Source organism: Filicampus tigris, chromosome 12 (genome assembly GCF_054856515.1).
Source record: "Filicampus tigris isolate MCC_2025a chromosome 12, RoL_Ftig_1.0, whole genome shotgun sequence".
Lineage (NCBI taxonomy): Eukaryota > Metazoa > Chordata > Actinopteri > Syngnathiformes > Syngnathidae > Filicampus > Filicampus tigris.
The window spans coordinates 19,045,081-19,057,120 of NC_141228.1; the positions used below are offsets into that span (position 1 = coordinate 19,045,081).

General features: G+C 41.1%; 1 protein-coding gene and 1 long non-coding RNA gene across 3 annotated transcripts in view; one reads left to right on the top strand and one right to left on the bottom strand.

The window, feature by feature from the left end:
* The window catches only part of LOC147138993 (uncharacterized), a 20,933-nt gene extending 13,225 nt beyond the window's left edge, over positions 1-7,708 (bottom strand). Inside the window, exons 1-2 of the long non-coding RNA XR_015088900.1 lie at positions 7,562-7,708; positions 5,035-5,264 (exon numbers count right to left, since the gene is read on the bottom strand). This is a non-coding gene — a long non-coding RNA (uncharacterized LOC147138993). The remainder of the gene's footprint in view (positions 1-5,034; positions 5,265-7,561) is intronic.
* The window catches only part of zfyve9b (zinc finger, FYVE domain containing 9b), a 12,805-nt gene extending 1,067 nt beyond the window's left edge, over positions 1-11,738 (top strand). The window contains exons 2-16 of one of the 2 annotated variants that reach the window (XM_086046603.1): positions 715-1,307; positions 1,396-1,495; positions 1,610-1,812; positions 2,674-2,785; positions 3,864-3,986; positions 4,062-4,235; positions 5,059-5,283; positions 5,397-5,479; positions 6,183-6,287; positions 6,362-6,512; positions 8,081-8,161; positions 8,394-8,556; positions 9,657-9,762; positions 9,859-10,038; positions 11,222-11,738. In XM_086046603.1, coding sequence (XP_085902729.1) covers positions 715-1,307; positions 1,396-1,495; positions 1,610-1,812; positions 2,674-2,785; positions 3,864-3,986; positions 4,062-4,235; positions 5,059-5,283; positions 5,397-5,479; positions 6,183-6,287; positions 6,362-6,512; positions 8,081-8,161; positions 8,394-8,556; positions 9,657-9,762; positions 9,859-10,038; positions 11,222-11,383 — 2,561 coding nt within the window. In that variant the 3' untranslated portion in view covers positions 11,384-11,738. The remainder of the gene's footprint in view (positions 1-714; positions 1,308-1,395; positions 1,496-1,609; positions 1,813-2,673; positions 2,786-3,863; positions 3,987-4,061; positions 4,236-5,058; positions 5,284-5,396; positions 5,480-6,182; positions 6,288-6,361; positions 6,513-8,080; positions 8,162-8,393; positions 8,557-9,656; positions 9,763-9,858; positions 10,039-11,221) is intronic. The other variant, XM_086046604.1, reaches the window with a different exon arrangement.
* The last annotated feature ends 302 nt before the right edge of the window (positions 11,739-12,040 follow it).

The following is a 12,040-nucleotide window of genomic DNA, read 5'->3' on the forward strand; positions in this document are numbered from 1 at the left end:
AATGGACTGATGCACTAATGTTTTTGCAGAAAAGTTGGGTCATATTGACCCAAGTACTGGATCGGTCCATAGTTGACCCCAAATTGTGTTATTTTTAACCCAACTGTTTTTAGAGTGTAATCTCAATCACAGTCTCAAATTTAACAAATGTAATTTTCAGTTTTAATCCCAATATCCCTACATTGCATTTGTGCATTGTCATTCTCATTTTTGCTGCAGTCTTGCTTGCTCGGCTGGCGTCTTTCGAACACTTTGGAGGTGACTTTTGAGGGTGTTGGTGCATCATCTCACAAACCTCTCAAGGCTGACCTCCAGATGATTCAACACATGTTCCTTAATGGCCACTTAGTGAGCGAGTACCTTTCTCCCTTTAAGACTTTGGAAGTCTTTTACTTTAGTAAAAACTACAGACCCCAAGACGTACTCAGGCCCAAAAGTAAAATGGAATTTTTCTCCCTCAGATTACCAATGATTAAGTCTTCATCAATGTTTCAAAGAAAAGGGAAAGTATATTTTCCAAGTACCTGTATTGTTGTGTCCCTGTGTCAAGTCCACCTTTGCATATATTGAACAGTTCCGACAGTCCCCCATGAAAACAACACGTGCCTGTTTCTGTGGGAACCTGTGCAAACGTGGTGGGAACATAGACAGTTCTTGAGTCAGTTAAAGCTCCCCTTTTATCATTAGGCCAACGATATGCTCTCCTCGAAACAGATGAAGGAGACAACCCATCCCTCGGTGACACTAAGCTGCCCTGGCTAAGCAGACCGTATCTCCTGGTGCTCAAAGATGCAGGAGATATGTCCAAATCGGGTCAAATCAGATCGGAAGTCCCTTCTTCCAAGCCCTCCGCGGATGAAGCAGTCATGCCGTGTGAAGAAAAAGCTCCCGGCAAGATGCTCCACGTGGAGGAAGGCGGCTGCATGGTGACCCCGTGGGGCGAAGGCCAGGGCGAAAAGCCACCCGGTCCTCTGGTTCTGAGTCTGGCCCAGGAGGAGAGGAAGCTCAAGACCTCCAAGGAGGACTCTGTGATCGAGGAGAAGGAGATGGAGGAATCCCAAGACCTCCAGAATCATTTGAAAGATGTTGTGTCCAATGGAGGAGAAGAGGGAAAAGCCTCCGCGTCGTCCCCGGCGGATCCCGACAACGAGTCCGGGCCGGTGGGCATCCTGACCAAAGATCGAGCCGACGCCTTGGGGGAGGTCGCTCCAGTCTGGATCCCGGATGCCGAGGCTCTCGTGTGCATGAAGTGCGGCGTCAAGTTCACGTTTACCAAACGGAGGCACCACTGCCGCGCCTGTGGCAAGGTGAGGCTCGTACTGCGTCCCAGCTGGCGTTTGGTGCACTTTTGAAGTCATTCAATACGTGTGTGCATGCGCATGTGTGTGTCGTCAGGTGTTTTGTGCACTTTGCTCCGGCCTGAAGTTCAGACTTACACATCTGGATGGCAAGGAGGGGCGGGTTTGTGTTTCCTGTCATTCAACCCTCATTAAAAGTGAGACACTTTTTGTTTTATTTTCTCAGCCGATGGTCTGTTGTTTTTTTTTTTTTGGGCGGGGCGGGGGGTCTTTCTAAAACAGCGCAATAACAACCGGCATCTTACTCTCAGGCACGTCACCGAGGGGGAAAAGGAAGGTGTGGTTCGCAGACGAGTTCCACATCGGCAAGCGGTCCGAGTCCGCTCCTGCCACGCCCGTCAGGGGGCAGGCGTTCTCGCCGTCGGTGAGCCGAGCGGCGCGAAGCGGAACGGCCAAAGGTTCGGCAGGGTCTCCGCAGCTGAGGAGAGCCTCCAGGCCACAAGTGGGCGCTAATGTAGGATCACGCAAACGAAAACACCACCCTTGTCTGATTTGTAATCCTTCGACTGAATCGCCAAATGTTGCTTTCATTTTATATCAATGTCAGTCCGGATCTGCTAAAAATATAGCGCAATGATCATCAATCTTCATTTATTTCTAAATTGTCATCTTTATCGCAATCTCGAAATCTATTTTCAAAGTCTATTGTGACTTAATCTAAAGACTAATTTTAGGATTTATCTTCACCATGGACCTACTCTAAATCCCCATCTTCAATTTATTCTAAATCTTAATGTCAAACTAAAATCTAACTTCATTCCCTTTTGTAATTGAAATGCGGTCTTAATGTGAATATTAAATTTCAACATTTATTCAGAATTTTAAATCACATTCTTGGATTAAATCTAATTAGTTTAGAATTTTAAACTTGATATCCACTTCAGCACTAATGTCAACCTGTGTTGTATTTTCAAATCCAGCCCTAATATTAATCATTATTTCAATCTCAGATCTCAACCCTATTGGTAGTTATAGTATTTATCGTAAATGCACTTTTGGATTTAAATCTTGATCTTGGACTTAATCCCAATCATCTCTAATCTTCTGTTATCAGTTGTAATCGTAACACAACCTCATTCTTAATCAGAGCTCCTTTTGTAATTCCAATTTTGTTCTCAATCTTAAAATTAAACAAAACTCTCAGTTCCATCCTAAATGTTATCCACGATTTCGGCGTCAGGAGTCATCCTAATCTAATTCTCAAATTTCATTTGGATTTCGATTTCATCCGTAACCGCCACCGTCCCAATCCCAGACCTAATCTTAATCATATCATTCTCTGTCTTGTTTTGACGCCGTCCTCCCCCTCCCTCAGGAGGCGTGCGCTCCTCGAAGTCGAGGGATGTCCACTCTTGTGAACAGCTCGTCCAACCTCATCCCGCTAGAAGGAGTGCCGCCTATCCTCACCTCCACAGGAGTCAAAGGAGGTACAGAGAACACCCGCATATTCACGATTCGCAACTATTATCATTTTTTTTTTTTTGGTCTGTGATACCTAGCTATCCTTAGCTAGTTCTTGAGAAACTCACCGATTTGTGTGTTTTTGTGACCTAAAATGCCACAAGATGGCACCAAAGGCCTGTCTTAAAGTGAAAGTAGTTATTGGTGTCAAGGAAGTATGTTGAAGTGATACAACTTCACTGAGATATTACTCAAATTTGTGAATGCCGGCAAGGAGATAAATTGAGATATTACGGAGAGTTTTCGCACACACACATTTGGTGCTTTTTTTGCCCCCGGAAGTCAAATCATCAGTAAATTATGTCGGGAAAAGGATGTAATGTTATAAGACAATATTAAACTGTTTTGGGATCACAGTTCGGCATATATTTACGGTTTCAGTCAGTGGTTCGCAAACCTCTTTCACTCAGACATAAACATATTAGAGGTGTACTCATTCAATATTGTACCAGCCGTCCTTTAACTCAATTCTGATCTCTGTAAACATTGTTTGAATTAACTGGCCTTTCAGCAGACTTGTGCCAGAAATTACGGCACTGGGACTGTTTAGGTTTTTAGCTCATAAAAGTCAGGCAATGGAAAACGTTTACAGTATAGGTCATAGTTTAGAGACCAGCTGGTACACAGATACAGGAACTAAATCTCTGGCTTCCGTGGTCTGGTGAAGTTACGGAGACAAGATTGGTGTTCGAGGGTCTGGGGTATAAGCGGACATTTTGCATATTCATTCCGAAGTAACGTTAGCTATTCATTCTTATAGCGTTCCATTTTGGATTCCACAGTCATAATGTAACTGTAAAAACTGTAATTACAATGCACCAAAAAAAAAAAAAAAACAGAGTATGACAACGCCTGCACTACAGTTTTGCCTTAAAATTCAAAGTTGCCCGACCTTGCGGCTCCAGGCAGAACAATTTCACAGTGATTTCTTTTCAAGCAGCGTGACTAATTTTGGAGGTCCCGCAGATAAGGCCGATGTCAGAATAATTACAGCTTCGGGTGCCCTTCGGCTGTTCAAAGCACTTTAATCTGGTCCCTACTCAGATTACACCGTGGAGGAGCGGCCCTCGGAGACGTTGCTCATCCAAGAGCTGGAGAGCGGCCGCTCCAAACCTCTGGTGTTTGTCCTCAATGCCAACTTGCTCGCCATGGTCAAGATGGTCAACTGTAAGTTGTTGTTTTTTTTGAAAATCGTGACCCCACCCCCCTCCTGCCGCACTCGTTTGACACTTCTGATCATAGCGCATGCTTGTGGGTCAGACGTTAACAGGAAGTGTTGGTGTGTGACCACCAAGGGGATGCACGCTGTGGGCCAGGTGGAGGTGGTGGTGCTCCTGCAGTGTCTGCCTGAGGAGAACAGCTTCCCCAGGGACATCTTCAGCCACTTTGTCCAGCTGTACAGGGACAGCCTCACGGGTGAGGACATTTCATTAGGTACACCTCCTCTATCTAGTCATTTGTCCAGTTTAGCTAGCTATATACTAGGCTCGAGTGGCAAGTAATTGATCACCCAATGTTTCTTGTGGCTTGTTGGTCTACGGGTATGATTCTCGCTTAGGGTGCGAGGGGGTTCAACTCTTGGATGAGCCCTTCCTTAGAAAAAAAAAAAAAAAAAAAAAAAAAAAATCTTAATTCAGTTCAATTCAATATGGTGGCACAAGTGAGAGGGCCATTGACTAAATTTAGGTGTATTATTCTCACATTGAAAATGATCTAATGAAGCCCATATTTGAAATTATTTTTTTCCTTTCTGTCCGCCTCATTTTGCATTTCAGGACGGCTGGATTTTAGTGGTGTTTATATTTCGTTGCTGTCATGGGATACGAGTCGTTGACAATCCGGTCCAAGGTTCTTAACTCTTTCACTGCCATTGATGTATTTATTTGTCTTTTCACAGTCCAGCCATTCATTTGCTGGAATTTATTTAATTTTAATTTAATTTAATTTAATTATTTATTTATTTTTTTCTATTTTTTTTTTCAAACATTTAGGGTAAAAGAGGGTCTGAAAATGTCTGCCAATGAATGAGTTAAAGACTGAGCCAGTCAGTTTTAGTTGAATTGTCCAGACTGTGTGCCACGTGATTGAATGAATATTTACCACAACAGGGCTGCTAATATAGGCTCACGGTGAAGCAGCATGAGGCTCTTTATCCGATATTTTCTGTCCCGGCGTGGTAAGCAAAAAAAGCTTGAATGCATTCCGCACAACTTACCTTCCGTTCTCTTTCGCGCCGCAGGGAAGGTGATAAAGCACCTGTCGCTGTCACTGTTCGGCAGCCGCTTCCTGGGCAGCGATGAGCACGCGGGCCTCTTGTTTGTCCGTCCCACCCGTCAGTGCCTTCAGGGTCTGCCCCTGCCCAGCCAGCCGTACCTCTTCGGCCTGCTGCTCCACCGGGCCGAGGTGGTCTGGGCCAAGACGTTTCCCTTGCGTCTCATGCTGCGCCTGGGTGCAGAGTACCGATGTGAGTCTCTATGTCAGAGCTGGCCGCGCCTCCATGAGTCCCAATGCAAAATGTTATTTTGGGGCCTTAATTACTTTTGTTCTCTCTCTCTCTTTTTTTGTTTTGTTTTGCAGTTTACCCTTGTCCTCTGTACAGCGTGCGCTTTAGGAAGCCTTTGTTTGGGGACATAGGCCACACAGTCATGAGGCTTTTAGTGGTAAGTAAGAGTTGTGTGCTGTTCAGATTTGCACCATTCGGGGTATCAAATTTGGAAGCTTTCAATTGGATTAATGGGATTTTTAAAATTTATTTAGACTGTATTTTATTTCAGATTTTTTGACACCTTTATAGGTGCATCTCAGTAAATTGGAATACAGTGGTGCCTTGAGATTTGAGTAATCAAATCACCTTACATGTGGAAGTGAACAAAAATGCCATTTGTCTGTCCTATCCACCCCCCCCCAAAAACAGCATTTTTTTTGGTAGAGTGTCCAAGAAGGAAAATAGTACTCTATAATAGTGTTCTTTATCAAGACAGTAATAACATAATTAAGTAGAATGTAAAGAATGAAACAGTTTGTGCATCATGATGAATTGATTGCAGCTCCTTCTGGTGTCTGTCATCACAAATGAAGAAGACTTTCACAACTACTGTGAGTGACTCATTAACTGCAGTAATGTTAGTCGTTTTTTTTTGCAGAGGATAAAGACTATGTCTGTGAGTGTTATATTGTCTGTCTACACGTGTTGCTGCGCCGTTTGTGCTCAACTATTCACCGCCACATCGACACCATCTGGTAGCCCGTCTATCGTGTTTCCCATTATGTGTTAGCATTAAGCTAGTGAACGTGAAGGTAATGTCATGTGAATTTATATTGTATTTCCCCGCTTTGCAACCATCCCCCCCCAATCCTGCGCAGGACTTTAGGAATTTCCGTTATAGTCTCCCAATGGTGCCAGGGCTCACAGTGGACCTGGAGGCTCAGAAGACCTGCATAAAGATACCAACGACCGGGTACAACGAGGTGAGATGGAAGATTTGGTGCTGTGTCATTTTGAAAACCTTTTCATTCACGGTGCACGTTTCATGTCCCGTCAGCTAATGAAGGCCATGAACAAGTGTAACGAGCAGGTCCTGGCCATGGGGGCTTGCTTCAACGAGGAGGCTGACTCTCACCTCATCTGCGTGCAAAGGGACGACGGCCAGTACCAGACGCAAGCCATCAGTATCCACAACCAGCCACGTAAAGGTAACCAAGCACACCTTCAACACTGTTGGATTTTTTTTTGGTCATGGTTGAAATGACAAAATTCGGATATGTTTAAAGGCCGAAATGTTGATACAATTCAAATTCAGTTTAAAAGAAGAGCCATTGGAAAAGCCATTCATCCATTATCTATAGCGTTGGACTCGAAACAAGCCGCATGCCGGAAGCATCAAAATTATACACAATCAAATCAATAATGATTTCACTCTGTGTAGAAAATCTATGAGTTTCACTTGTGGAATTCACATGCGTAATTAAATTGCCACTATATTGTAATTTATTGAGATGAGAGGTTTGTCCATAAACTGAAATAAATGTATTTTGATTCAGTAAAAGTATCTTAACATGATGTGATTATGAAAAATGAAGTCAAATTCCACATTCATTTTTCACACCACAGAAATGCCCTCACACACAAATGCGGAGTGGCATTTTGAAATGATTTTAACTGCTATAATTGAATTGAAAATAAACTATTTTAAATAGATGCATGAATGGATAAATAAAAACGGCCTTTTTAAAAGTGTGAAAACATTTAAAGGTAACCCTCAGAAAAATCTGTCATTCAACTCGTAACTTGAGCCACTAGAGTGTACTGCAGCACTCCTAAAAAAATTGTGCTGATTGTATTTATTCCTCCCTCATTACAGGCAGCTATATGCAGGTCCGCCAAAGCAAACAATAGACTAGACCCCCGCAATACAATAACATCTTATATGTAACTGGAATAGTAATTTATACTCAAGTTTTTAAACAACAGGTGATAGAAATGAGTGCCAATGGACTTCAATCCCCGTGTATATCAGAACACTTAAAACATACTAACATCCCTTTCAGTAATGTTTGCTTGTATGTAAAGCATTACCCATTAAATTAACTACAAGAAAATTTCTGCATTGGCATTAATATTTTAAGAAACACTTAATATTGAGATGATACCTTGCCATAGCTTAGCTTAGCTATTAGCCCTTCTGTCAATTAAGTTACTGCTTATGAGGTCAATAAAGATCAAAACACGTTTCTCCCGGTACCTGGTCAAGTGTCCTGACTTCTACGGCTGTCCTCGTTGATTTTATATGTGAATACGATGGATTTTATTCACTTTTAATGTTGTTTCTGATTTTTTTTTTTTTCTCTGCTACGGTACATTCGTCTAACGTGCTGTGGAGGAGGGACTTCCGGTTCAATTCGTTCACTTTTGGCAGATTTTCTCAAACATAATATATGGTTTATAGATTGAAGGGAATATAATGTAATATAATATATACAATATAATTTAATTTATTATTATTTATTATTATTATTTCTATTTTAACCCTTAGTTTGTCACAGGATTACATCAGGAAGAGTTGAGGTCAAAACGCCCGAATATCCTTTTATAATGCCACCTACCACATACAGCAAACCTTACAGTAAACCTACCAACCCGACCATCTACTACATAGCTACCTATAAAGTTCCCCACCACCGGGCTACACGTGATTGTGCTATTTGTGTACAAAAAATGTTTTAAACACGTGTTTGTTTGTCGTTGTTCTCCCCTTTTCCAGTGACTGGCTCGTGTTTTTTCATATTCAGCAGTGCACTGAAAGCAACTGCAGGTTACTTCGCCAAGTCCAGTATAGTAGAAGGTAACATCTTCCATCTTCCACGACAAGATGGACTTAACTATTTAATTATTGACATTCATCCACAATGTTCATATTTGTTCATTTACTGCAAATGTGTGTGTGTTTACTTGAACAGCCTGTTTGGCACTGTCTGTCAATGTTGACAAATGAGTATGCATGTGTGTGTGCGTGCGTGTGCGTGTGCGTGCGTGTGTGGGTGTGCGTGTGTGTGTGTGTGCCCCCCTCGCCCCAGATGGACTAATGGTGCAGATTACCCCGGAGACCATGGCAGAGCTGCGCAGGTCGCTCCGGGAGATGAAGGACTACGCCGTCGCCTGCGGCCGCGTGGACCAAGCCGACAGCCAGGAGCTCGTTTGTGTGCAGTGGTTGGAGGCCAAGTCCGCCCTCAATAAAGGGTGGGGCTCCTCCAGCGGCTTGGAGTTTATTGCTCTTGATCCAAATCAGTATTCATGCACGCTTGCACAGACAATCTTTTTTTTTATTATTATTTATTTTGTATTTTATTAAAGATCCTGTTAATAATTTTTAGGTTGACAGTTTACGGCGCTCGCTGTGAATCATTAATGGACTTGCAAATAGGAGTGGAATGGTGAGCACTTGTGCCTCATAATTCCGAGGCCACTCTACTATTTTGAAGTGAGTTGAGGAGCTTAATTTAGATAAATGTGCTTGGGCACTATCATATGGCATCTTGTTATTGATTAAATAGTGTAGATGAAGTGCGTTGAGGAGCTTCTTTTTGACAAAAGCAGTTCTTTGGTGCCATCTTGTGGCATCTCGGTGCATAGGAATTAAGTCGACTTGAAGTATTTCATATGGACAAAACTAGTGCTTTGGCACCATCTTTCAACATCATGCTGACAAATAAGCTATAGTGAGTGTGGTGAGGAGCTTCATTTTGACAGATGACATGCTTTGATGCCATCATGTCGCCAATTAACTATTTTGAAGTGAGCTTAACTTTGGTAAAAAGCAGTGCTTTGCTGCCTTGGGAACTAATTTGAAGTGAGTAGAGGACCTTCTTTTTAACAAAAGCACCACCTTGGCTCCATCTATCTTGCAATATCACAGGCCAACTGTGGGAATTATGTTGAACTAATTAGAAAAGCTTCATTTTAGACAAAAGTAGTGTTTTGTGGCATCTCGGTGCCAAGGAACTAAGTTGAAGTGAGTCGAGGAACATTATTTAGATTAACATAGCCCTTCAGCACCATCTTGTGGCATCTTGGTGCCAAGCAAATGTTGCAAATGAATGAATGAAAACGAAATGTTGACATGAGTTGAGAAGCTTCATTTAGAAAAAGTAGTGCTTTGGTGCCCTCTTGGTGCCAGGAAAACAGCGAAAATAAAAACATGGAGTTAGGTTCATTGAAGATTACATGAGCTGAAATTTCTGTGCCACTTTGTGCCTTTGTTACTAAATTCTCTGCGTGTTCCTAAATTTTATTTAACAACAATAGTCAACAGTTAATAGATGTTTTCTTGTTGTTCACAGGGTTATAAGCCCCATTGATGGTAAATCCATGGAGTCCATCAGCAGTACAAAGATGTTCCAGAAATCCGAATACAAAGAAAACGGGAAGATTATCCACTGGACAGAGGTATGCTTGGCTCGCTATTAAATCATAATGTAAATATTATTTTTTTTTTTAGTTCTGGAAGGTTTTACGTAAATGTATGTTGTGTGCACTGTGCAGGTGTTCTACCTGCAGAGGGCCGAGCCCGCGAAAGGAATATCGGCCAACATACCGGAACACAACCGGCTGACGGAGCGGATCGCAAGAGCCTTTTGCTTGGCGCTGTGTCCATACCTGAAACTCCTCAAGGAGGACGGCATGGCCAAGTTGGGGCTGCGTGTTACCTTTGACCCCCAGCAGGTCGGTGTGACACTTCATTGGGAACACCTGCGCATTCCAATAAGAGAAACAGAACATTCTGACTTTACAAAGATAATATTAATGTTGACTTTTGATTGACACTGTCAGAGAGGTATTTGTTTGATAATATTTATTGTTGTTGCAGTTGACTGTCTGGTACTGACAGCTGTTTCTAATATTTGTCTTATTCAATTCCAGCAACAGGGCAACATAGTATTACAATGACATCTCAGTATGATGAAAAAAAATAAAAGATAGTTTCATTCTACGTTGGGGGTCAACCAAATGTTCAATGAAGGGTGTGAGATGAAGATTTGAAGTTCACAACACATTTACAGTTTTAAATTATTTTTATTATTGCTCTTATATTTTTCAGCATTTTTATTAGATGTCGACACTTTCAGTAGTTTTTTTGTTGTTGAAAGAAGTATTCTTATTTTTGTTCAGACTATTATTATTATTATTATTATATTTATCCATTCATCCATTATCCGAACCTCTTATTATTTCATTATTATTATTATTACGACTACATATTTCATTTTATTTTATTTTTGTGATTGCATTTTTTCAAGTGATCATTATAATCATCACACGCGAACCTGAACCTGAAATGTAAAGGTTGTATAAAAATTGGATGGATGTATTATTGTTGTTGTTATAAAAAATTAATCTGTATTAATTTTTCAATTTTTTCAGGTTTAATTATAAAAAAAACTCATTACTGTCGTTTTAATCATCTTCATATTTTTATTATACATACAGTAATTTCGGATCGTATTTGGATTTACTTTTGAGTGTTAATAATTGTTGCTATGAACGTATTCTCTCTCTCTCTCTCATATATATATATATATATATATATACATGCAGGTATATGTATGAATGTATACACATTTCAGGCAGTAATTACTAATTTCTCATTTCTTTCTTAATTTAATTTCTAATGTGTGCCATCGTTCATCTATAAATTTTGTTATATATATTTATCTTCATTATATATATAGCGAATTAAATTAATATTTGCTCTTTGTAATTTATGTGTAAAATCCGTATAGTTTTTCATTGATGTGACCACGAATTGCGGTAAACCTGCATTTGAAATGCATTAGAATTGTTTTTCGTCTATTTTTTTTTAAAATACAGTATTGTCCTTTCTGTATTTATTTTTTCGCAATTTCAGGTGGGCTTCGTGGCAGGCAGCAACGGGCATCCACTCCCCCCTCAGTACCTGAACGCCCTGGACAGCACGCTCATTCCAGTCATCCACAGCAGGGGGCGCAAGAGAGGCGACGAGCCCATAGTGATGGAGCTCATCTTTTACATCCTTGAGTACATCACATAGAAGTACCTCAAACGCACCACTAATCGCATCTTTTCCCCTGAGAGTCATCGGGACAATCCGCTCATAAGGACAACGATTCCACCCGAGGTGGTTTTCTGAGCTTACCCCGCAGCAACGTGGGTGTCAATCAAGAAATAGACAAAATATTAGTAGCAGCTCCACAGCTTGTGTGGGAAAAAATACCTTTAACATAGGGGCTGGATTCAGCCCCCGCTAGTTTTAATCAAAGAGAATGACTTAGTGAGTAGTAGATGCACATGGAATGAATGCCTGAAGGATGCTCTTGAATGGAATGTTGAATTTAATGGTCAGCCTGGAATTAAACTTTGCAATGAAAATAACTTCTCTGGAGAAAGATGTTTTCGGAGTGTGTATGTATCAGTCATAAAAACATTCATCAAGAAGTGGTGTATTAAAAATAATGTGTGATAATACATTTAATGACAATCAATATAACAAAATACTAGAATACATTTATTTTTGCTGTAAAATGATACATACCGATATATAGCATCCAATATTTTTACTCCCCCTCCCTTTTGTTTTTTTTTCTTCCATATTTGCTCATTAGTTGAATGCAAAACTACACAAGTGTCCCTTTGTTTCTGCCAATGAACCAGCTGAACCGAGGGGGTGCTCCGTCTTCTCTGCTGCTTC